The sequence below is a fragment of the Phaethon lepturus genome, unplaced genomic scaffold, assembly GCF_000687285.1.
Source record: "Phaethon lepturus isolate BGI_N335 unplaced genomic scaffold, ASM68728v1 scaffold49624, whole genome shotgun sequence".
NCBI lineage: Eukaryota > Metazoa > Chordata > Aves > Phaethontiformes > Phaethontidae > Phaethon > Phaethon lepturus.
Genome location: NW_010534959.1, coordinates 16,969 through 43,714, shown reverse-complemented (window position 1 = coordinate 43,714; position 26,746 = coordinate 16,969). Strand labels below are relative to the sequence as shown.

General features: G+C 37.1%; 1 protein-coding gene across 1 annotated transcript in view; it reads left to right on the top strand.

Annotated features, from left to right (window-relative positions):
• Positions 1-6: 6 nt before the first annotated feature.
• The window catches only part of RANBP9 (RAN binding protein 9), a gene marked incomplete at its 5' end in the record, with an annotated part of 40,164 nt that continues 13,424 nt past the window's right edge, over positions 7-26,746 (top strand). Inside the window, 5 exons of the mRNA XM_010285654.1 lie at positions 7-82; positions 8,342-8,453; positions 20,389-20,441; positions 22,400-22,567; positions 25,623-25,645. Of these exons, the coding sequence (XP_010283956.1) occupies positions 7-82; positions 8,342-8,453; positions 20,389-20,441; positions 22,400-22,567; positions 25,623-25,645 (432 nt within the window). The remainder of the gene's footprint in view (positions 83-8,341; positions 8,454-20,388; positions 20,442-22,399; positions 22,568-25,622; positions 25,646-26,746) is intronic.

Genomic DNA, 26,746 nt, shown 5'->3' with positions numbered 1-26,746 from the left:
CCGTTGCCCCGCTCCTGGAGCCCGAAGGACAAATTCAGTTACATCGGCCTCTCCCAGAACAACCTGCGGGTACACTACAAAGGTGAGGGCTGGCCCCGAGCCGCCGCGATCCCTCTCTGCCCCGGCGGAGCGCCGAGGCCCTCCCTGGGCCGGGGAGCAGCGACCCGACCCCTCCACCGGGCAGTGGGCAGTAACAGCAGTAACAATAACAGGAAATAACACACCGCTCCTCTCCCTCTTTCTTCTCCTCCCATGTTTTATGATCCCCTAAATGGCCCCCAGCGTGGAGAGAAGGGTCTTGTTTTTCCTTATTTCAGCTTTATTTTCTTTCCTTTCCCCCCGTTTCTGTCGCGTTGCTGGGGGGGGGGGCAAGGGGCCGCCCCCGCCGCCTTATGCTTCTGGAGTGGGTATTATGTAAACTCCGAGACTTACTCCGTGGATTCAGGTACCACCAGAAGGTTTGGGTCTGAGGCAGGAGAATAAAGGAGAATCGGCATGACGTGTCCTGTTTATGGTAATAAGCGAGAGAAGAAGTGGCTTTTTTTTTTTTTCTCTCGAGAAGAGCAAGGGTTAAATGGAGTTAAAAGCAGCAAGCGTTGAGCTATTAAACACGGAAATGACGGGAGGGGAAAGCACAGAAAAACACGGTTTATTTTTAAACTGTGAAAAATGGAATTGAAGTCACTGGTAACAGTCTTGCCTAACTGTTTTACAGACTACAGAATGATTTGAGGGAAGGAATGATGATAGGACTTATATTAATAATGGTGACTATAACTTTCTGGCTAAACGTTTCATAGTTACTGATTTTTAAAGGAAAGGTAAAAATCAGAGTATGTGTTTGTATAAATCAGCAAGAGGCAATAGAAGAAAAACTTGTGTTGGTTGTTACGAAATGTCATAAAACCTGGAAATGTAGATGTACAGTCTGACCTGAAAAAACACAGACGCATCTGGTGTTCTAGGCCCAAGTCCTAAAGTAGAAGTGTTGTGGATTCAAAACCACTTCTGAGTTGGCTGTGAAGAACTGGATCTTTTGTCAGTCTGTAGTCAAATGAACGTAATGGGAGGGGAAAAAACAACCTTGCAATTACCCTTTCTCAGAGTTTACAGCAGAGAAATTCAAGTGAAATCTTGATAAACATGTTACTGTTTAATCGGAGGAGAAAAACGGCAACACAAACACATGGCAGGATTTGGCTGCCATGAAAGGATTAAATGTACTCTGAGACTTTTTTAATAGAGAGGCTTTATTATTACATACAAAATACTCTGTTAAAAATGCAAAGTTTAATGCACCATACAAAGATAATGGACGTTGATGTACAGAGCAGGTTTCTGGGAGGCACCAAGTGATTTAAGGACATGTTATTTAATACTTGACTCTGAATTTCCTGGCTTTTGTTCAGTGTTTTATGACCCTGTATTTTTAGAAGCATTTTGTATTTTCTGGTGCTTAGTGGCAGTGGGTTAGTTTTGTGGTTTTTTTTCTTACAAGGTAATCATGGGGTTTATGGTCATCAAGTCCTTCTGCTGGTTTGTTTTGCTTTGACTGCTTTGACCAACTCTTTTTGCTCATGAACTAGAATTTAGAGATGGAACCTCTCTGGTCTGTTAGTGTAATTGTAGAAGTATATTTTCAAGCTTTCTTTCTGCTATCCCTGTTTTTCCTCACTACTTCTCTCCTTTGCCTTAGTGTTAAAAAAAGAAATACATTACCTCAAAGAAAATACAAGAGGCTCAGCATGTTTCTGAAGTAAGAAATAGGTAACATAAGAAATACTGTAGATGCTTTATCAGAAGTCATAAAGCACAATAAAGCACAGTTAGTAGATTATAATAATAAAATACCTTTACTCTAGCTCTTAAAAAATAGTAAATGATGAAGGTCGAAGAGTTCCAAGATTAGCCCAGAGGACTATGGAAAGGAGGAGTGCCAGTATAACGTGTATACCCTTTTCTTTCTCCTAACTACAAATGGGAGTGAATGGTCTCTTAAGTGGCCCATCTTTTCTTCCTGGTAATTTAATGAAAGTGGCTGTTAGGGCAGCCCCATGTATATGTTACCTGGAACCTGGAGTTGCTAACTGGGCTAAGCAATGAATGGTATCAGGGCATTCCTACCTGAGAACTGGGGGGGGAAAAAATCCCACTAAAACATCTGCCTTTTCTCCCTCCTGCTAAGAATACAATAAAAGGGAAGAAAATGAGGAGGTTCAGTGCGGGGGTTAAGGGAAAATAGCAAGTAAGAATGTGCTTAGCACTGTGAAATGTTGTTTCTACAAATCAGTTGCAAACATAGGCTTTAAGCATTCAAAGTATCTTTTGGAATATTGGGACTTCCAGTGCTTCTAAAGTTAGCTAAGTAGTCATGGAAGAACGGTAGACATTTTTGTTGAAAGGCAATTTGAATCACACATTGAGCATGGATAAAGCTCTGTTGTATTCTTGACCAAAATAATCAGGGAAGAGAGAGAAGAGAGACCTGTCCAAAGCAGCCAGTAATCAAAAGCAATTATTACTATTTTCTATTACTGTAGTACAGTTACCTTGTACATTTAAGCTTTCTCTGCTGCCTCTATAGATTTCTGGCTATAGAACTGTTCTTCTGGAGTGATTTCCTCCTGTCTGTGACTGACAGGAGGCAGAAAGTGGTAACGTCGGTGTTTTCCTTCCGCCCTGGATGTGTTGGGGATATTTGCCTCTGAAAAAAAATGGGGGGGGGGAAGGAATAATCAGAGCAAAAGCTTTCAAAGTCATTTTTTCATACAACTAGCTTCATAATTTTATTTTCCTGATGTATTGTGAGCAGTGATATTTTTGTTTCATTGGCTTCTGAGAGGAATGATGGCTGTCTCTGTAATTTTGAAGATTCCTTTCATTTTCTTGCATACCAGTGGACAACTTGTATGGAAACATGAGCTGCAGTAGATGTCTCTTTCTAGCCATTGCAGCTGTGATGCTTTGTGTACTGCATTTGTGGACCTGAAGCTTTTTGCAGGCATCCTAGAGAGTGCTTAAAAATCAAAACTGCCATAAAACCAGTCACTGATCAAACGGTGGAGATTTAAAGAAAGGAGTACAGTCTAGCATCAGGGTAATAGCTCTTTAAATTTTCTTGGAGGTCAACAAAACCCAAGGGTCAATCCTCTTGTGTTACCTCTCAGAATCATAGTGTTACTTAAAAAACAAAAGGAAAACATACATGGGGAGGTGGTTGAAAGGAAGATGCATCAACTGCTGTGTTGTTTACCAGAACAGCCTAATCTCTTTCGGCAGTGAGCTATTCTGTTATACTTCTCCAAATTCTGGCTCTTGGTTTGGAAGCTTTGTCAAAATCTGGATATGAAATACATATATACGAGCATCAGTGATACTGTAATATATTAAAAGACTATACCGAAGGGTAAGTTTGTTTTTTAGGTGGACAGATGTACATTTCTGTGTTGCTGCCAGGTAGCTGTGCAAGCTGATAGAAAACTAACACTGTCCTAGTGACCGTTGTCTGTGGTATAACGATAGGAGACATGGAAAAGAGTATCAGAAAAAAATTATGTCATTTCACTAGACTGTAATATTAACAGCTCTGAGCTGTAAGTGGTAAAGAAAGCATAAGGGTTTGGACAAATGTATGCTACGTGTAAAGCAGTTACCACAGAAAATAATGTAGCTATCAGGGTAAGACATCTTTAAAAATATTCCTATATATTTCTAAGATGTTCAGAATTAACACATGAATCCTGTTGAAAAACAGGGATTTCGTAAATGCTGTATGCAATATAAACATTCCACTAGACAGACAAGTTCAGTTTCCAGCAGATAATAATCTATGCTATGTAGTATAAGGAGATAAAAATACAACACAGATTGTAACCGTGAAAGAAACTCTATACATAATTAGGTAAACAAACTAAATCATTAGTGCTAAAATAATGGAAAGTCCTGTAGTAACTTCACTTAAGTTAGTCTTGTGACAATTGTCCAAAAAAAGCTGAGCAAAGTTACGCAATTTTGAGTAAGCTGCCATTGCGTGAACTTTTACTAATGTATTGCAGGCCAGGACGTTTATTTACAATGCAGTTGCCTTTGAACTGTCTCTAGAGCCAAACTAAAAAAAAAAAAAAAAAGTATATTTTATTTTTCAGTGCAAACTATGCATCCCAATTTCTATAACAAACAGAAGAGGATTCTATAGCAACAGTTCTGTGTTGTCATTCAGTGATACAAGGATGGTGTCAGCTTTTCTGGCAGAAAATACTTGAAGTACATTCAGTACCAGACAGTATGCCTGTTTTGGACACCTTTGTAGCTCTGAGATGTCTTGCTTTTTTAAACTGGGGAAAAAGTTGAGGTAAAATTGGTAATTTGCACACGTCTTTTTTTCTTGTCTCAGTGAAACTTTCCTAATGAATTCAGCAGAAGATTATGCCTTGATTATTTTATTTTTGTCACTGTGAGCAAGTCATTGAACCACCTGTTGGAAATAACACAAGTTCAGCTAATGCAAACTTTGTTTAAAACTTGCTTACTTTTGTCTGGGTAGACACTCCCGTAGACTTCTTTTTGACTATTTGATGCATATGCATTACACACTGAGATTTAGGTTCAAAGATTGTATTTTTGAAAGCTGAAATAGCTTCCTCAATACGGTTTTGCCTGAATTGGCTTTTTTCAAGTAGGTGGAATTTAAATTTAGATTAATTTCAATTTAATTTTGCTGAAGGATTGATGATACTACTTTCAGTAAAAATCACCAATGCAAATGACTGCTTAAAAATAAAATAAAACTTTATTCCTTAAGCATGGTCAACTCATTGTTGTTAAACACTTTTAATGAAAGCCCAGTCAAAAACAATTCTGGTAATTGAACTTACCTATGAGCTGATTTACAGTGTAAAGTTCAAGCTTTGTATACCTGTTTTCCCTTCTCTGCCCACATTCCATCTGTTTGTAGAATTCTCTTTTAAATGCTGAATATTATTAGTTTTTAGTGTTAAATAATACATAGTTAAAATGTTTAAAAGAATACTTTTAAAGTATGGCTTGCGACTATGAAGCAGGTCTGTTTTTGGGAACACAGGACAGTGTTCATATGATCTGCTTCAGGCGTTTGGAACCTCTGATTCAGAAGTTCGGATTTGGGTGTCAATGTTCATTTTTATTCACAAGCAAGGAAGTGGGGATTCAGGTTACCAAAGAATATGGTAGCGTATATAATGTCAAGCTAATGGGCCGCTTATCTTGATGTCCCATCAGTGACAGTGGACGTTAATGAGTGCCTATAGAAAAATAAAAAACATTTTGGACATACATAGTATATCTGTATTTTCTGCTGTTGGTTTCCAGCCATCTTAAGCTGAAGTACATCCTGAGCTGAAGGCAGTTTCTCAGCTAATTTCTGTTCTAGAGCTTGCCCGGTGTCCACTTAAACACTAGCATCTATAATACCTTTTGGTAAGAAATTTTGCAGTTCAACTACCTGCTCTGTAAAGAGCCTCTCTTGTTTTAAAGCTGACTGGTAACTAGTACCTCTTGACTCCTCATGTAATCTGATGTAGCTTGGTAGTACTGAAAGTCTCAACTAGCATGTTGAGACAATGTAGAGGTATTTGGAATATTTGAAAGTATTTAACTGCTTGATTAACTGTTTGTAACTACAAATAAAAGCAGCATACTCAAGTAGTAAAATGGCATTCATAGGAGATTATATTAAAAGGACAGCAGTTCTAAATTTAGGGTGTCTTCTGTTTTAATGGGATGAAAGTAGTTTCAGGCACTGACTTCCCCAAGCATGTTGCTTTACCACATGAAGTGTTTGGCAATACTGGTAAGGTATCCTGTTACTTCTGCCCCTGTGTCGACCTCTTATTTGCAGTGTGACAGCTGTGTATGGCTGTGGTGTGAACTGGATCAGGGAACTGATCTGCTGCTTAAAAAAATCTGGTAGGTTTCTTAAAGCCCGCTAGCTAATCAATCTGGTTCATGGTATGTCCTTGCAAATAGCTGCCTGGATTGGGAAGGCGGTGGGAGAAGGGGACTAGTTTCAGGAAGAGGTGCTCAGAATACCTTAAATTGGTATTGTTTCCAAACACTTAGATTGTGATTTCACAAAACAAAGTTTGCTGGGTAATAGATGTACATTTTCAATAATATTTGGCTAGTTCCTACTACTTTAGTCCTCTATGTGGAAGACTTACCCAAATAAGGAGACTGAGTCAGACTGAAACTACACAGATTGTTGAGTGCATAGAGTAACCAAGGGAACTTCTTTGCAGTCTATTTTAAAGTAAAAACCTAAGGACATTTAAAAAGAAAGTATCCTTCCTTTCCCCGATTCTCCCCTCTAACTAATGCATCATTTAATCACAGCTATCTGAATTTAAGGGGTTTCTCAGGAGTTTGATGTTCTGCCCATAAAGTTTTGGGTGCCTTTTAGCTGAAGGATTTCTGCACACTTAGGAATGATAATCTAATTTGTAGTAGCTAAATAGTGAACTACCAGCCCTTGAAAACCAAGCAAACTTCTGGCAGCTCTAAGGTTATGGCTTTGGTTATTACCTCGGTTGACACGGCCTGAGGAAATAAAAGTGGTGAACAATAAAACATGCATGCCATCTTGTGTATAGAGGAGTAAATTACTGTTTTTTCCTCACGTGAGACTTCTGAAAACAACATGCAGAAGGTAGGTAATAAGCTTAATATTGTCAAACCTGTGAGGTAATCAAAAGATCTTTATATAAAATGTTAGTAATGACATACTGAAGTGAGCAATGCATTTGCACCCAGAAAAGTAAGAGGTTGGCTAGTTGCCTTAAGGCAACACACAGAAGTGAACTAATTGTGTCAGAAAAACTGTGTAGGTTAAAACTAATCTCGATGAGTGAAGAATTCGTGCTGTGCTGGTAAAGGTTTGGGTGCAAATGAGGCCATGGTGAAATGGAGAGTTCTCCTTGGCTGAGAATATGCCATTTGGTAAGAGATGGTTGGTGCTAACTCTACAGGCAGATGAACGTTTGCTGTTTTACCAACATTTACACTAGAGGGCTCTGTGGTTAGAGGTTCAGTAGTGTAGGTCAGCTGGGCCTGATCTTTCTGGCTGGCTAGGCTGTCATTTTCCTGCAGTACGTTCCTTGCTGTATATGACCCGACTTGCTGCACATGAGACATGATTAATCTGAGCCTGAGCAATAATTCCAGTCTTAATGCCACTGGAAGGAGTGTTTTGATTTTTTTGGTGGTTTTTTCTTTTTTTGGCATATTAGGTCTCCTTGTCTGGACTGGAGATGACAGCTGGAGTGCTGCAGCCCAAATGATTCGTACCGCACACTCAAAACAGTCATCTCTCTTCATCATGCCTCAGATCCACATGGAGAGTGGGCATGGGATCTATGTGAATTATTCTTATGGCAATGACAATCTGTTCCTGGTTGTCATGTTATCAAAATGCCTTTTGCCAATACACCTTGCTCTCTTCCTGTGACTGCATATGTGACTTTCACACAATAATTGAGGGATTTTGGTGTGCCTGGGAGAGACTGAGCTTTCTTGAACACATTGCTGCTAAACAAGTTATCTGGCCAAAAGCCTGCTTCCAAGTTGCCTTTGGAACAAAGGGCTGTGAAGAGGGTGACAGATTCTGAAGAGTTAGTCTTAGTGGACTGCAAGTGGCTCTAGGATTTAGGTTGAAAATCCCTAGAGTGGACAAGAGCTGGCACTGGGCATTCTTCTTGTGGCAGAGCTAATACATAGTGAGCGTTATAAAAAGGAGTAAGAGCTTTATTAGCTCAGTTGCAGGCTGTAACACTTAAAGCTGTTCTGAAATAATTCATTTCCATGTTCTGAATGTTATGTCGTACGTTCTATATAATGAATGATGTTTATTCTGAAGGACATTAGAATTAAAGTAATTTAAATAACTTCAAGATTCAGAAGCACTAAGCATTAAACTGTTGTATCATGTTTCAGTCTATGAAAATGAGTAAGCCCTTTGCATTTGAGAAATCATACAGTTCTTCAAACCCAGGTGGGCTTTTGTCAATTATGTTACTTACTGCAGTGAAACTTTTTTCTAGTTTCCCTTCAAATAATTGTAGAACCTTTTAGAGTAGTATATGCAGAACTTGTCATAGCATGCTTAGTTGCAATGCAGGTGCCTACAATAAAAACTTAATGTTGGAAGAAAATATTCTAGCATAACAATGAGACTGATTAGAATATTGTATATTGTTTGCTTATTACATAAACCTTCTGTTTTGAGTAGTTGGTATGTATACCTTTGAGTAATCTTCTGCAATTATCTAAAATATATTTTTGTTGTGTTTTGAATGCAATTGTTTTTCAGGTCATGGAAAGACTCCAAAAGATGCTGCTTCTGTTCGAGCTACACATCCTATACCTGCAGCCTGTGGCATATACTATTTCGAAGTTAAAATTGTCAGTAAGGGAAGAGATGGGTAAGCACTGAGTGCATTATTAATTAATTAATACTTGAAATACTGTCTCACATCATCTTTCAGTCAACAGATGTCTTCAGTATCAACTTACTTTCATATTTTACCACCTTTTATGTAGCTTAATTCCTGATTAATGAGAAATTGCACTCTGATATTTGTTTGTTTCAAGGGATTTGTTTGTGGTATTTATTGCCCACAAATCAGTGTACACAGTAAATACCATAACAGCATCTTCTCATTTTCACTTGATAGAGAAGTTAGGGTTTGGACCATAGTTTGACCTTGCTTTTATCTTTAAAGGTGGTGTTTTTTGACTATATGGCTTTACTAACTTTCACGTAATTTTTGGGAAGTTTTTAGCATGTCCAGCAGCCCAGCTTAGCTCCTCAGTGCAGTCTTTTCATGGATGTTGTATCAATTTTAAAATGGAAAGTTATTCTTAAGGCTACTTGTTGGTGTACAGTAATAAGAATGTTCTGAACAGGTGCCTGGGAATTTGTCACCCTATGGAAAGAACAAGAGTTGCTGAGTGAGTGCAGCTACTGCTTCCCAGAATCCATCTGAATTATAAATTTGTTGAAGTACAGGTGATACCATGATTTTAAGTCCACTGAGGCAGATAAAATCTCACCTGGGAGGGTCCTGAAGTGCTAATGAAGTCTTTGCTAGACCACTGTAATTCCTTTTCATCTTTCACTGCTTTTGGTAGAGGGTGTGTGTTAATCCTGAGACATTAAGTTGCCTATGTAGGACTACATAAGCAATACTACTTTCTAGTATGCTGTAGTATATACTGTGGTTCTAAAGCAAGATTCTAGTCAGGATTGAATGTCCTTGTCCCTAGGTACTGTACAAGCATGTTGCAGATGCTGTTGTCCTGTTGTGAAAATAAATCTTGAGAGAAAAGAACTATGTTGTAACTCTTTGGATGAAATTCAGCACCTTTGTCTTTTCTTTGTCTGTCTTGCTGCTGTTACTTTCTTTAATTTTCCCAGTGTTTTGTAAGCCTTCTGTAAGTCAGGAACAATATTCAAACTTTTTTGTTTTGTTTATAGTATTTTATAGAGATATTTTGAAAGAATAACCTCTCAGTACTGCTGCTGCCCCCTTGTAGGGGCATTTATGAGTTTGTTATCGGTTCTGTTCCCAAAAGTTATCTCTTGGGAGATTTCTTTGCTGTGAAAAACTTATGTCTGTAGTTGCTTTTGTCACACTATGAAGACCTAATTATTTTTAAATTGAGATGATAGAAATTAGTGTTTCAAGTAATGTTTTGCTATCAATTTTAGGAACCCCTTTTGTGTGGTTTTTTTATTCCTTAAACTTTTTCTTTTAATTGGCCTGCTGCTGTCAGTTAAGGAGAGGTTCTTACTGTAATTTGCTAGTGATGCACATGTCTCTTCCTGAAATGTATTTTTGCCTGCTTAGTTTGGAGGCTAGTTTTTTTTGAAGTAGTGGATTTCATAAAGTGTCTGTGTGGTGATGTCACTTTACGTAGCTCCTCTACTCTACCTTAGACCTCTTTGCCTTGCTCTTTAGTAGTTTCTAATTCTATAGGCCACTCAGGGCAATCCTGCAAAAGTAGAAAACACCTTTGAGTAAAGTGTTTCAAGGTTTTGTTGTTTAAATGGTTATTTGTGAGGTGTACGGAGTTAAGACTTGTGAAGTTGCCTGCTGAGAGTTCTTGAAAAAAGGAGGGGTACTTTTTTCAGTTAATGGTAATACATACTGTGTCGTCCTTGCTTCAGCCTTGTGACCTTTTTAAAGTGTCACTTTATGAAACATTAGCTGCATAATGAGCAGAGATGTTAATTTTTTCATTGTGTAGGATAGTGTGGATGCCGGGGAATACTGTGCACAGAGCCAAAACCAAATCTAGCATAGCTGATGAAGAGTGGGAGTTGACATGTGGAGCCTCACTGTATGTAGTGTGGGTATTTCTAGACCCTATTTGCAGGTCCAAGAGGTCTTTGACTAGATGCAGTGTGAATTTCTTATGGTTCAATGTTAGGCTGCATTCAAACTAATAAATTCTTCTGTAATAAGTAAACTGGGGAATTCTATGCAGAAATATAGGTCTATAGAAACCAGTTTCTGTCTAACAGGGTTTATTAGTTCTTTCTCACTGCCTGTTGTGTTTCATCTGGCTTGCTCCAGGTACACTTTTTCTTCTTTACTTGGTGTCTGGTAACGGGAACAGAGTTCAGGAAGACTGTATCTGTGGAGGACCAGCATGTAACTAATAGGGTTAATTAGTTAAAATGCCTTACTGTTGCAGGAACATCTGTTATTCTCAAGTCCTGAACCTAGCTGTGGAAGCACTACAGCTATATTTTATGGTACTCTTTAAAATAAACCTTAGACTACCTGAGGCAACTTGGATATCTGTCTGCAAGCTGAAGCACAGCTTTCAACTTTCATAAATGAAAATGTATAATTTAATGGTGTTTGTTTGGAGTTCCCTTTGGTAGTCGCTTTTACTAATATTTATTTTTTTATAAACTCAGCTTAAAGTATTTAATCCATGTACTACGTTATATGGGCAAGTCTAACAGCATTCTTGCTTGTGTGCTCTACTTAGCATGACTTGCCTCAAATCATCAAAAACCTTTACTAAAAAGCTGGTCTAGGAGATTTATTCTTTGTGCTACTGTAGCACTTGATGTCACTGCTCCTGGAATATGATCTTGTGTTTCTCAAAGTTGCTGGGCAATCACAAAGATTATTCTCCTCCTCTGAAGGAGCACAGCTCTTCTTTGTATAGGGCATGGATAAGGCATGCTTCCAGTATGGCTTGCCATAGTTGTCTGTGTGCAAGAACAGCATTGGTTTTGTCACGCTAATGACCTAGATCATTAAATTCTTTACATATTTGGGGGTAACAATCTTGAGTAGGAATGGGAGGGTGCATAGTACATCAACTTTGCAGATGTTCATGGTGATCAACTTACAGGCATTATGGACACACTGAAGAAAGCATGAAAGTAGGCATATGAGGAAATAAGAAATGGGTATGGAGGTTGGTGTTGCAGAGCAGATGAAGAGTGAAGTTGCTTTTTGATACCTCAGTCTGGAGTGATAGGGCCACGCAGCAACTGATGGTAACAGATGAGAAAAAGGAAAGTGAGAATTAAGGTTAATAAAAGTAATAGGGTTGAAATATCATTTAAACAAAAACTGTTTTGGCATTTGTACAGTGTTTGGCATGAAAAGTCCTAAGATCTTTTATGTGCTGCTACAGTACAGATATGTGAAATAATTATCTTAAATATTTTTAAATTCTTGTTAAAAGTGCTAACCGGCTGTCATGTTGCTATGTAAATATTTTCTGTTGTTCTTATTTCTTCAGTTTTCTTCCTTAATTTCATGTCTCTCTCTGCAATCTGAGGACCTCTATTTATTTACATTCTTCTTTTACACTCTTTTGCTTTGTTTTGTTTGGCTTTATGTGGAACATTGTGGGCAGTGATGTGAGTGATTGGAGATGATAATGGTAGATGAGTAATGCGTGTAAGTACAGGGAACAGTACGAAGGTGATGATTAGAAAGCACGGTAGGAAGGAGAGTATTAACTTCAATAAATTATATCTATTGAAATCTCCAGTTAATTTAAAAATAAATACATATACATGTCAGTTAATGCAAAGTATTGCAGCAAGTACTGTCAAAAATTCTGACGTAGTTGAGGAAGCTAAACATAGTTCTAGCTTTAAATTAAACCTTTGTAAACTCTTAACAGAGACCTCATTTGTAATTGATCTATCAGAGAATCAGAAATAATGTATGTTATTTTTGATCTGTAACTTTTTAATACAGTACTCAAGGGAGTGAGATAGGCATGGTGTTGCCTTTTGCATACAACTCTATTTTTAGTTTCATCTATACTTCTGGAATATGGGCTTAATTAAAGCAAACTACATTGACAGTCTAGGAATGGAAATGAACAAGGGTGCGCTTCAAATGTTCTTGTGATTTGAAGATGTAAACCCTAATTAGTCTCTAAATCTATTATAATACTATAGTGTCTTCTCACTTTCCAAAAATTACTACCATGATGGCCATTTTCTTAGCTAGGTAAGTATATGCAAATGAGACTTTTTCTAGTCTCTCTAATCTTGATTTCAGTTTTCTTATGCTGCTTTTTACTGAGTTCAGTTGTGCTAGTCTTTTACATACCTAGGTCCTCTGGCTTTTTGTAAAGCACTAATGCATCTGCCTTAGAGACCCACAGTCTATTTTATTTCAGATACCAGTTAACGTTTCCCTCTTACACAATTAAAGATACTTGCATGATACTGTTATAGCTTATGTAAACTACAAGTCTGATAGTTTTGTGCTGTTGCTGTGGTCATCCTTCTTTAATGGTGAAGAGTCGTTGATAATCTCTCTCAGGTGAGAGTCTGTGACCTTTGCTGTAACCTTAGGTTGTGCTCTTTGACGTTTCATAATGGGCATGAGCATACTCCAGTTCCACTTTCCAAGGGACTGTCTCAAGGGTATCCACTGGCTACCTGGCTTTCAGAAGCAAACTATCTTCCATTATTTTACGTTATAAACAGTTTATGTGTGTATGATTTATTGAGTGATCATCCATTTCTACATAAATTTCAGTCTTAGGCTTGTTGGTTCTTATAATGAATCTCTTCATTTCCAGTCACAGCAATGGTTTTTGAATGTTTGCAATTCTTACTCTAAACCATAGCTTTAAACTTTGTGGTGATTTGGCCATGAGAAAAAGCAGTCTCTGAACACTCACTGAGTTCGCTTACCTTGTCCCAGTTTGTGACTCTTTGTGTCAGCTTCACGGTAAACCCCATTGCGTTACTCATTCTCCAAAAGTTGACCTCAAGAGTGAGTTAGTTTTTAGCAAGGTTTGTTCCCCAGTATGGATGTTTGTATGGCTTCATGAGTAGCTGTGGCAGCAGGAGAGGAGAACTTGGGGCAGAAAAGAGCATCTGGGCCCAGGGAATGCTACTTTTGGTAGCTTATGCCCACTCAATTTTAGTTTAAATACAGCTTTTTGGGTTTTTTTTTATATCTTTCACCAGGAGAGGCTTTTTGTCTGATACTTCCCTGGGGAAAATAAACTTTTGGGGAAAATGCCTTTGTCCTTGGTGTCTTGAATTTCTGTCCATTCTTTATATTATTAATTGGTTTGTAAATACAATTACTAGCAATGGGCAAATGATAGTAATGCTATTTACTTCTCAACTGTCTTTAGTGCTTTTAGAACAGCTGAGGAAGATGTATGCTTAAAATGCAATATCCTCTAAGCAGATGTGCTTTTTTAAAAAAAAAAAAAGAAAACAAGATTGGAGGTGGTAAGCCATCTAGAAGAAAAAATGAAAACTAAGTTTAGAAAGGCTTTAGGCTTTCAGCAGATAGCACTTAGCTTACACTTCTGTGAGCATGGTTGTTTAGTCTGTGGTGTGGTTGTACTGATGCAGATCTTTATGGGCATGCTTTATATTGCATATGTAAGTTCTGCTAAATGTTCTGCACCAGAAGAAAATGTTACTACAGCAACTCACACAAGTAATCGTACACTTTTTGGTAAAGCAGTGTTAAAAAGGCTTTAGACACCTCTTGGATTATGGCTTTTTTTTTAACCCTGTCCATACAATCAGTCATCTGTTGTTTTGGCAGTATCTTGTAGTATGTGTTGTCTATGTGATGAAGTGGGTGAAGAAAAAAAAAAAAAAGGAAAAACTATCCAAAAGTACCATGAGAATTAAGTTTGAGTTTTCATGACACCCATGCCTATGGTTTAGCCTGAGCTGTTTTGGTCTATTTGAGTGATGTTTGTGAAATACAAATGCTTTGTTGTCTTCTAGGGCCATGTTTATGTAACTTTTTAAACAGAAACCATGCTTTTTTATTGCAGATTGTTTCTGTTGCAGTAAGTTGGCTTTTCCTTTAGCATCCAGTATACCTGTTTTCTTGTTCACAGCTAAAGTGTAAACCAATAAACAAAACCTAGAGTATCTTTGGTTGCTGTTTTGTTAGTGTTTGTTTTGTACCTTGTGCAGAAACCTTGTGCAGTCTTAAGACCTTTTTATAGTTTTGATATGTCCTTAGCAGTTACTTGTTACAGTAACAGGCATTTGTTACAACAAACTTCACTCAAGTCTCTATTTACATAGAAGTAATGTCTTACGGCATTATTAGCAGAGTACTTATGTGTAGAATAGAATCTGATGAAGTCTGAAGTACCTTTCTTGCATTGGCGTCTTCATTTGAATTGCAGCAGCTACAAGAAAAGATTGCATGATGAATCAGCAAGTGTATCTTTTCTTAAGCTGTAGCAGTAATTAATTTTTTACCTGAGTGTAGGAGATCAGACATTTGACAGAAATGAATGCAACTAAATGTGTAAGAGGATTATTTGAGGTTTGTGTTTAACTTGTCAGAAATATGTGGAACTGGAATAAGAGAGTTTTATTTCTTTGTTGATGTTTTCCAGAAATGAAGTTTTCTAATTTAAAAAGAAAGTCAAGAGAAGGTACTTAATTTCTTTGTCCATGCTTCTTGCAAAATTTTTTAAGTTATTTTTTTCTTATGAGGTTCTTCTGCATAAATACAATGTATGAATAATAATCTTACTGCAGCCCAGACTTACATTATATTACCATTTATGCAGCCATTCTTTTTGTGACAGCATGGTCCCCAGGAAGGCTTTACTGCTTAGGGAGAAGTGTCATAAGACAAAATTGTGCAAACTCAGAGAGAGGGATGTCAGTAAATCAGTAAATGAGAATCTTTCTAGGAACATTATAGTAATAACAAGCAGAAGGTTAAAGGAATACCACTTTCAAGCACTACGCAAGATGAGTGCCTGACTTTTTTTTTTGTTTTTTCTTCCCTTTGTAGAACTCGATTCATCTGAAACCTGGGTTTATCATATTCAAAATACTGTTTCCTTGGAAACACTCCATAAAATTAAACTTGTTTTCAATTTAAAATGAAAGACTCAAACTGTCTATGGCATATTTTGAAACATTTAAATAGAGAAAAATTTAACAGCTCATTTTGTATTGTGGTTGTGCAGACAATAAGAATCTTGGATTAGCATATTCCTACAAAATGTTAATGCAGAGTAACTATCTTAAAGATCAAATTTAGATACCTTTTTAGTGTACTGTATTTCTGACTGTATAGTGTCGTGTCAGTGAAGACAGTGTAGAAGACTATAGGAGAACATTATTCAAACTTTTTACCTCCTTGCAAGTCAGTTGCAAAAGCCCTTTAGAAGATCATTTAGTTTTAAAATTATTAAAGATGTTGCAGGTTTTACTACTTGTACCCTTTTCTAAGATATAAATTTGTAAAACAAACTGCACCTGTTGTAGTTGGCTATAGGGTACTTCTTTTTCAGAGCATTAATTCTACTTTTCTTAGTAGTCAATGCATTCAAAACATTAAGATACTTTCAGTTGCCTTATTTATGGCTGTAAACATCTGTTAGTGCTTGGACAGACATTCCTTACAGATATTATTGTAACTGAGGTTTTAACACCGCATGGTTGAAGTTGCTTTTGCTTTCTTTAAATGAATAGCACGTAGGTGATAAGATACCCAGTTGATGACATCACCAAAAGAGCTTGGATTTCAAAGCATGATGTAGCAGTTCCCCAGGTTATACTGTCTTTAATAGAATATGTAGGCATAGTGAAAATCAGAAGGTATTTGACTCTTTGCAGGTAGCAGGTTGCTAATGAAATTTTTGTAGTAGGGATGCTATTATGGGGTTTTTTTTCATTACTTAAAAATATGCTAAATTACTTGCCTTTACAAATACAGTATGGAATATTTGTGGATTTTTAATTTTTTTTGTTTAACCATAGAAGTGGTTATTTAGCACTTAAATTTATCTTAAACCACTAGTAAGCTTTCTGAGCTACCTGTAAATTGTATAGTTTTTTTGAGGTTCTGTATTCCTCTTCATGGAATGGGTGGGAAAGGTTATAATTAACCTGAATTCTGATTATTACCAACTTCCCTGTTGAAAGTTCTTCAATACACCTTTCATACAGTGGCTAAAAGATCTAATGAGCAGTTTCAAATACAAATCAGAGTTGTGTATCTTTTATATGAATTTCTGGGTTTTTTTCTTATGTTTTAGCAGTCTCCAGTTCTGTACCATCGCTTAGTGCTATTTTTTCCTTCTATTTGGTTCTGTTTTTTTTATTTCTCACACTTAGTCTATTCAGGGATCCAAGTAGAAACGAGGTGCCAGCAAAAATTTGAATTTAGCTCTTTGACTGGAAAGATGCTTGAGGAGAAAATAGTTATTGTGAGCTTCCTGCTTCTTACATGTTTCACTGCAGAGAAGCCTAGGCTTTTCAGTCTGTGTTAGTGAAAAAAAACAATAGGTATCATAGTGCCTAGGGACTTTTCTTTTGCTTTGTGGCAAAAAGTTGAATCTTTAGCAAATTTTAAACTCTGTAGTTTTGCAGTATTCCTAAAAATTTCTATATGACTTGCAGTTGTGAAATGTAAACTGGAGGATGTGCTGAGACACTAAAATGGTAATTTATGTCTTTTAATGAACTGGAACAAGAATAAATACAATTTGAAATGAAAAATCAAGACTATGTAAGATGCGCTTGCTTTCTTGGTCCTTAATACCAATTTGGCTGCACTTTAAATCACTTTTCAGCCATAGTCTCTTATTTCAATCTCTCATGGGTTGATTTAATGTATTCCATGAGTCGTTTTACATGTTGTTTTTAATTTTATGAGCTCCTGTAAGATGTGAGCACTTCAACGAGGTGATGAGGAGCAACTGGTGGGACCAAAATGCTCAGAGGGAGTGGCTTCTTAATAAAAGGGTTCCAAGCCACTTCCTTCTGTGTGCCTAGGGAAGTGATTCTCCCACTGCAGCAGCCAGGGATGGTTACAGGTGGGGAGCTGAGGTGGAGGCACCATCCGCAGGTACGGAGGGGAGTGATGAGGGAGGCAGCATCAGAACCACACCATTATTCACCCTCTCCGGTCTCTCAAACCATGCTGCGTCATCTCTGTTTTTGGAAGGTGCTACATGTTGGAGTGAGCGTGCTGCTTCCTGGTGTTGAGACCTCTGTTGCCCCAGGGCTGCTGTTATGGTGTAACATAGTCTAAGTAGAACTGTTCTTCCTGTCTGTGGCTATCTCCTACGCCAACCCGATGCGACAAGACAGCAGGAAATGCATTGTGAACTGACTGAGAACAGTCTGGGCCTGCACTGCACCCGTGTGCTAGTATGTCTGCTTCTTTTGCTGCCCTGCATTTTTATTGTGGACTAAGGGAGAAAAACTGAAATGCACAGCTCTGCTGCTGTTTTTCTCCTGATTCTGAGACATGTGATGTGTGAAGCGTAAGGAACTGAACAGGAGGACAATTTATGTAATTCCTGCCACTGAAGCGAGTCTTTTTGCAGACAGTGACTCTGGACCTAAATATGGGCTAAGCTTCTTTAAAAACCAAACAAGTCTTTTTAAGCCTATGAAGCTTAAAGGTACCAGGAGAAAAATATTACGTGTAGTGGTTTGGCATAAATAGAACTCCTGTTGATGAATTTTAGAGCATCTAAAGCCTATCTGTCATGGTATTGTTTTCCCCCTCAATTTACAGTGTACTGTACCTAGTTGAGCATGAGATTAGCTATCCATCGACTATAACAAATAATAAATTAGCTTAATTGGCAAGCCTTTAACTTCACTCACTTCCAAACCATAAATTGTAGACATTCCTTTTTTCTTTTGAAAGATGTCTGTAGTAAATGTGTTAATTATTAGAAATGTTTTAATCTATCTTTATCTGAGTTTCTATTAATACCGTGTCTCCTTGATGAAATGATGTTAATATTCCAAGTAGTTTTAAGTGAATCCCACGGAAAAATAGATACTGTTGAACATCCATCTTCTTACTGAGATGGTGTCACTGCCTAGTGCCTTCTAGTTGTTGCCAGCAGGTAAAGAATCCTTGTTCCCAGTTGTATTAAATACAGTAGGTCCGTGTTTACAATTGTTACTGAGTTAGAGGAGGCTCAGAAGATATGATATCTGAGGGAGGAAAAGACAGATGGTACCAAAACATTACCTAGATGATTATTTTCTATCTAGCTTTTTACATTTTTGTGTAATTCTAATCTCGTTTCTGTACGAATACTGAAATGAAACTTTGGGATGAAGGGGTTTTTAATAGACTCATGTTGAAAGGCTTTTTGCAGTCAGTGGAGTTCTTTAAGTTATCTAAAATTATTTTTAAAAGTAAATTTCCTTTCCTTAATAAATTATCCTTAACAGGAGACATTACAATAATGGGTTTTCAGTCTTTACATGAGAAGCCTTCATGCATCAAACTCCAGACTATGCTAATAACAATTCTGCCTTTATTGTTTAAGACAAAATCAAGGGGTTTCCACTTGTTGCTTTCATTTATAATTGTTTTGTTGATTCTGCTGCTGCAGTGGTGCCTCACTAATGTAATTAGCAAAGCAGCAAAGACTAATCCTTTTGTTTGTTGCCCTTTTCTTCAGCTCCGTGGTATCTCTAAATGTAGTATCTGCTTTATATGTTTCTGAGGTTCCATTTCATGTTGGTATGTTGAAGGGAGACAAAGATGGTTATCATATGTTAGAAATTATTGGGGAAGGGCTTTGTAAATATCAAACATAGAAGTGGTTAAGGTAACTGTTGGAAGTGATCAATAGAAAAAAACAAAGCCCAGTACACAGTTAAGCATACATGACTTCTGAGATTTCCTGCTCAGTTTCATTCTATATGAAATGTATTTAAAATAGCAGGTTAATCTGTACTTCCTAGTGGAATAGTTGCTTTAAATTTGCATTTTATGAGATGGGAATACAAAGGTCATGTTTGTTGTCTTAAACTATCTTCAAATTGGCATGGGTGGGGTTTTTATATCCAGTTTAACTATTTAATGATAAATTTATGTTAACTAATTTGAACTGGTGTCAAAATTATTTGCATGTTTTGATAAACTAGAAAATGTTACGTTTAGGTGATTTTTTTGGATGCTTGCCTTTAGTTGGGGAGGTTGGTGTGATTTTGGGGGGCGGGGTGAAAGCCAGCTTTTCATTCCTGCTGGTTTTCTTTTTGGTTTCCTCTCATCTTGGTCATGAAATGACTTTTGCTTATGAAACAGAAGTAAAACTGATTTTACTAACTTAAAATAGTGTGATTTTGGTGTTTGGGGGGGTGCATTAGTAATTTAAACTTTCTGGTATTTACTGTTAAATTATTTAACAATTGTACTGGACACTAACTTTATTAAAACTACCTATGTAAAGCTGATTTTAGGACTTTATTGACCTAGCCATAACTTGTTTAGACTGAAGATTGCTGGTCAGTACAGTAAAAATACTTTCCCACTTTAGATTGTGAACAGCTAAGTAACGTTGCTGGTAAATTTCTCAAGATAGCATTCTGCTCCACGGTCCAGGCCTTTAATGTTTCAATCTGATCTTTTTATAAGTGTTGTGCAAGGATGCATTTTGCTTCTGCAATAATGCACAGTTTTGTGTGTGTTTTGCAAAGTTACTCATTCCAGTTTGTCTGCAAAACATTATTATGTACGTTGAAGGTGATGAAGGTGTATAGCTTTAGCCCTGCCTTTGAACTAATACATGGCCTTTGACTTTCTTTGTTAATGCTTTAAATTTTATGGCTAATATCAATATTCTCCACTTATAACAGGATGCCTAAAAGAGAATGAAGTTGTCCTTACCTCCTGCAGGGACAGAATTTGTCTATATACCCCATATACCAGGAATTACTTTTCAATTCCCTTGCTGTTATGCTAGTATTAAATGGCCTCTCAGCATCTTAATTGATACATGATTAATCGGCACAGTGTTTCCTGGCAATATCCCACATCTATATGTGTTTTTCAAAGAGACAGATATATTTCTTTTGTTCTTTAATTTTTACAGTTACATGGGAATTGGACTTTCGGCACAGGGTGTGAACATGAACAGATTACCAGGTATGTTTCAGTATTTAGTACATTTGGCATGTTATGTTGGTTAATTGTGTTTTTAAAATACGCTTGGCCTTGATGGGAAGGTTCTGGTGCGCAACAGTGTAGCCTGACGTCTATGTGTTGAATCTGTTATCTGAATTATGTAAAGCTTGCAGCTAAAAAGTTAAATTTTTTTATTGTTTTACTCTACATTTGCTCCTGTACTACTTACCTCAGCTCTTAGTGTTACTTATAACATTATGCAGATACTTTTTAGTAAACAGATACATTTTTAAATTTAATCATGTTTCCTCATAAAAATGAAGCTATAGATTTCCTTGCTTTGTAAACTGAATTTCTAGCAATAAAGATGAGTACTATGACAAAAACTTTGTCAGTGAGCTCTCCTATTGTCAGTTTCCGTACTGTTACCTTTCCAGCTTTAATAGTAAAGATATGTAGCATAGTTTTAATTTTTGACTGTTCCATTGACCTGCATGGTCAGGGACACTGTCTTGTTAACAGTTGTCTGCAGTATATCTGTATAGTGTTGTGTGTGTACATGTTGGTTTTTTTAATTGATACATAAATGTTTTTTAAAAAAAAGACGATTTTTTGAAATGGTTATTATTAGCCACATATAAAATCATGTTGAATTGACCTTAGAGTATCTGTATTCAATTTCTTTTGCATTGTTACTTTCTCACCCAAATGTTCTGGTAGACATCCTTACGGTGACAGCAAGTCCCAGTTACGCTGTGAGCCCATCTAAGTGTGATGACTTATTAGTGGGTGGTGTTAAGTATATTTTGAGTATGTTTTAGAATGCATTGCAAATTATTATCAAAGATAGTAATAATCAATGTAACTGCAGTAATTTAGGGTATTTAATTTACTGAGAGATGCTTAATGTGGTGCCAGCTGAAGCTACCAATCATACAGATTAGGGGCCTAAGTATGGAGAATACTTTCGAATTAACCTGTTATGCAACAGCTTGACAAAAGAAGAATAAACCCACAACCTTTTACTCTTTAAAAATTGAGTTGTCAGTATAAATTCTTATAGTTGGAATGTTCATATATATATATATCTTTATGAAATTTGGCTATTTATGTTAAGTCATGCTTTATATTCTTTTGAATAGGCCTTTAATAGATCTGCTAGGAAAACTCTGTGGTGCCTCAGAGTTTACTCATTTTTAGGTGTTTTTGTTTAGTATTGGATTGCAGAGAGTGTGGACAGGTATTTTTAAATGAGCTCAGACTAAAATTGCTTGCTGTGAATTACACTGAGTAGTGTAAGAATATGAAGTTTCTTAACTGGTTCTGCAGCTTCTTCACCTGCAGAATTAGCACCATATTTTCATACCTAATGATTTGCCTGCTGGCTGTGACTTTCACCTATATTGGTTTGTTTTTCCCTTTTTTAATCTTTAGGGGCAGCAAAGCTAGTAACACTATAGTCTGGAGATTCTGCTGTTATGCAGAGTCTGCTTGCTGCTGAATAGTCATCAAAAATAATCAGGAGTAGAAATGTGTTTCCCCAGAGATGCATGTTTGAGTTTTAGCCAGGAAGAATTTGATCATGACATATGGTAGCAATAGTTTTGCAAGATGAAAGGGAGAACAGGAGAATCTTCGCTGCTTTATTGGGACATGTCAGATCTGCATATAACTTTTCAAATTTCAGCACTGTATCTGATCATATTTTTGGTGTTGTTGATTTTGCGTGTTCACCTAAAGAGAAAAATGTGTTATCTGAATTTGTATTACCTGTTATGTACTACAAATGGAATTACCTGTTCAGCCATTTTGATAAAAGAAGTTGTCATTTTTAAATGAAATGGATTTGTCAGATAAAAAAATCTTAGAAATCAGAAAACTGAGCATAGTAATTAACCATATTAGAATACACTAACTTTGTATATTCTTTCCATTATTTCACAATAAATTAATAAATTGCAAATGCTTTTGTTCTCTAGGTTGGGATAAACATTCATATGGTTACCATGGAGATGATGGACATTCATTCTGTTCCTCTGGAACTGGACAACCCTATGGCCCAACGTTTACTACGGGTGATGTCATTGGTTGTTGTGTCAACCTTATCAATAATACCTGCTTCTACACAAAGAATGGACACAGCTTGGGTATGGAGAAACGTTTTCTTTAACAATAACTTTATGTCTGTAAATCTGAAACTCTTCATTGTCAGGAGCAATGTATTTGAATGGTTGTTTTAATAGTCTCATAATCTATGAATTTAATTAAAGAATTGGGTAGAATAATTTCTTCTGTGCCACTTGCACTAACATGCCTTATGGATTTGGAAGGATTTGTAATAGCACCTCATTCTATAGGACCAGCATTTATGAAGTTGCTATTAAATCCACAAATAATACTTGATGTTTATAACGTAAGGTAATAGATATAAGAGAAATGGAGAATGGATATAGCTAAAATTCATTGCTGCTGTATGGGGGACACCTAGCCTTCACTAAAACCTTACATCAGATGGGCAATATTTTGAACAGAAGTTGGAGAACAGTGTCTTTCGGATTCCCAGCCTAGAGTCATGCGTAGCTGGGCTAAAATTAAGTCCATTAAGTCCTTGTGGTAAATTTTAGCATTATGCAACACTGCAAGAGAATTTGTGAGTTTGAAGATGGCAGGAGGGGGTAGAGTTAATTTTTGATGCAATATGTATAATTATTCCGTTACTTAATGTAACTTAATGACCAAAGATACAAAGTGTAAAGAAAGAAGAAGAAAAAAATCTTACTTCCTGCATTAAGAAGAGAGCAAGGGCTTGGGAAGAGATCTTGGAATTGTGCTGAGTGGAGTAGGAAGTTTCAAGGGATAAAGCTCAGAAAGAAGAAATAAGGTTTTTGTCATGGGTAGAAATGTGATAAGGAAAAGAGAGGGTAGCTTGAAGTGAAGTAAGAGGCTATTGAGATAGAGACTTTTGAAGTTGCTGTTCTGTTTTCTCACATTGCCAAACAAGAGAAGGTTTGGAAAGCAGTAAGGGGAAGAACATGGTTTAAATTCTTCTCCTTGTCTCTCAGAACCAGACTGTCTGTCTGTTTGCTCAGGCCCTGAGCAAACAGATCTAACTTTGGAGTTGTCCTGCCCCTACTCAGAGCAGGGCTTAGATGCCTCCAGAGGTCAATTCAAAGTAATCACTTTTGTGATTCTATTCTATGATGATTTAGTGTTTCTTCTAAATTGAATGAGGACTTAATACCTGGACTTAATACCCTGACACCTATGGCAGTGGGACACTTGAACTGTGTCGTTTCTTTTGGCCCTGTTTCAGGGTATATGTCAAAATGGAAGATAACAGGCTCATGTTGTGTTTACCCTAATGTTTAACTGGCTTAAAGCTGAGAAGGGTAGTCTTTACCTTATTCCCTTTTTGGAACTAGTAACAGTGTGCTTGCAGGTAAGTTGGATCAGATTGCTGATCAGCCAAAGAGCCACTGGTTTTCTGACTGCCCTTAGGGTCATATGCATGGAAGAGCTAAGAAGGGAGGAGCAGAATCTTCTCGTTCAGTGGAAGTCCTAAAGCAGACTCGATTAGGTCAACTGTGAAACAACACTCCAAGTGATTAAAATATGTTTAAAGAAGGGAACGGAATGGCATAGGTGAGGAGAGGCTAGTAAAATGTCATCTGCCATAGACAATCTGACAAACACTAGAAGGAAGCCTGAGAACTGTTTTGCTGTCATGGGCTTTGTTAGCTTGAATTTCTGATAGAGGAAAATTTGATTCTGTGTTTCAGGGGAAGAAGAAACCAGAAATTTTGGCTGTCTTGATGAGTTGTTGTTGCTGGTAGTTGTCCAGAATTCCTATATGATTGTGACTTGGAGAACTTTTATGTTTCTTCTCTGGACCATAGGTGCAGTCTAGAGTATTGCAAATCACTAGCTCAGCCTGGGATTTGATGCTCCAAAAAGGGCTAAGCAATTATTTATGCAAGTACGAAATCCTGGGTTGGAAAAAACCCAACAAAAGCAAACACCCCAAAACCCCCAATACCTACATGTCACTTGGTCATCATTTATCTATCTTGCCTACTGCCATGGTGATTTTGGAAAAGGGCAAGCTGGATGTCAAAATCTGCCAAACAGAGAAAGTGGTAATAGCTTAGAAAAAGTTAGGGTATGAACAGGTCATAAATAAAAATGATAGCTTTGAGATGAGATGGGAGGAAACAGATTCACCCTATATGTCATTCTTCTGTATCGAAGATGTGAGTAAGGAATCCAGATGCTCTTGATATTGGAAATCTTGATGGAGAATGGAGGGGGAGAGCAGGGGTGGAATTTAGGACAAAAGGTTAAAAGCTTTTTTTTAACCTTGAATTTGAAAAGGCAGTGATACAAAATAAGTAAGAGTTTGAAGGGATAAGTGAATTTCAATCATTATGCACTTGTAAAAAAATAATTTTAAGAAATACTTGCAACAATAAAGGAAATTATGACATACTGTTATCATTTGGCTGTTAGAAGGAGATTTCCTGATACTTACTTTTTTAACTGAAAGTTCCTCCCCCCCCCGCCCCCCCCAATTGCATGAAATTCCTGAAGCATATAGAGGTCAGATTTTTCTCTGACCATTGCCTTGGTCTTATGGGTAGATGGATGCTTGTAATTATATAATAAGATATTAAGCTATTCTATTTGAAAACGAAAACATCCTGGCATGGATTAGAGTGAAACATTTACCAGACTGGTTTGGAGTATTATAGGCATGTGCTGCTCATGTACAGATAATGCGTACTTACAAAGAAAAGTAATAGCAAACAAGAAAAGACACCATTAAATCTTGGTGTCGCAGCATCGAGACGTGCAAGTGAAAAATATCTTCAGATACTTTTTTTTTCCTTTTAATTTTAATCTGTAGCCAGAATTTTCATATTCTCTAATCTGCATATCTGTATGACGTTTGCTAAATCTTATACCCAGTTTTGAAAAATCAGGGACAAACTGAGTACTTTTGAATGACAATTGATTTTTGCCACGTATTGTCCTTTATTACTGAAGCACATCAGTTGCGTCTAAGCATCATGGATGTCACCATACTTAACTACTTATTCCTGAGATGGTGTGGGTGAGTTTTCTGAACATAAAATGATACACTTAAGACAATGAGGCTAGAATCCAGGCATATGGAAATTAATCTTAATTTTCTCTTCATTGCAGGCATCGCTTTCACAGATTTACCGGTAAGAGAAGTACATTTTCAAACAACTTTCCTGTGTATTGCAAACAGATGTTTCAGATGTAACTCTGCATTTATCTTATGCTTCTTGGAAATACAATGATAATCTTCTTCACCAATTTAATAGCAGATATTACTCCTCATCATTTCAGTGGTGATTTGTTAATTGAGCAAAAATTCTTTTGTTTTTACATCGATCCTCCCAGGGGTTTTCCTTTTCAGGTTTTTATCAGGCAGTTCTAATGGAAGTTCAGCAGAAAATAATGCATACAAGTAGTTACTGCATACTTTGTTTGACACATGCAGGCCTTACATACAAAGTCAAAGCTGTATTAAATACCAGCATGGTGATGTGTGTACAGCTGTGTATCATATGCAGAAAGTCTGGCTACTTAAGACATGGTCACTGTAATTCATGCTTGATGCCTAATTTTCAAAATCTTTCTCTATACTGTTCACTCCTTAAGATCAAACGTAGTAAAGTAACTTTTTTTTAAAGAAGCTGTAGATATCTGAAGTCGTCTAGCTTTTCAGTCAATTAAATTGTACTCTCCTTAAAATTGTTATAAATATGTTCCCTATGCTACTGGTACAGGCATGATACTGCACTTATTTTGGTGGTGTTTTTCTCAGCCACATCATTTCTGATGTAATCTGGTTAGGGTGCAGTGTGTGATGCTACTCAGTTTGCTATGGCCTTAGGAGGCAAGGACAGATATTAAGGGAAAATGAAGTCAATAACCCAGGGCACCTCTCAGTCCCGCCACAGGGTTGGGTGCTTCCTGTAGGAAGCCACTGTCACTGTCCTGGATCTGTGGGATGCCAGCAGGGCTCCTTGCTAGCACATGGTACCAGCACAGGAAAACTGAGACAGTAATCTGAAGTTTGAAGTTGGACCCTTCCTCATTAGGGTCAAGTGTTTTGATCTCACTAAAAGATTTGAGACTTGTGCTTTGTTGATTAGTCTAGACTAGGTAACACTATAAGCAAGGTATCTTGGGGGGGAAGGATGGGTGGGAGGAGGGAGGTGTGGAAATGGGGCCAGGATGGGCCTGGGTATGGTTTTAACGACGAGAGTATTTTTCTTTAATTTCAGTGGGTTCAC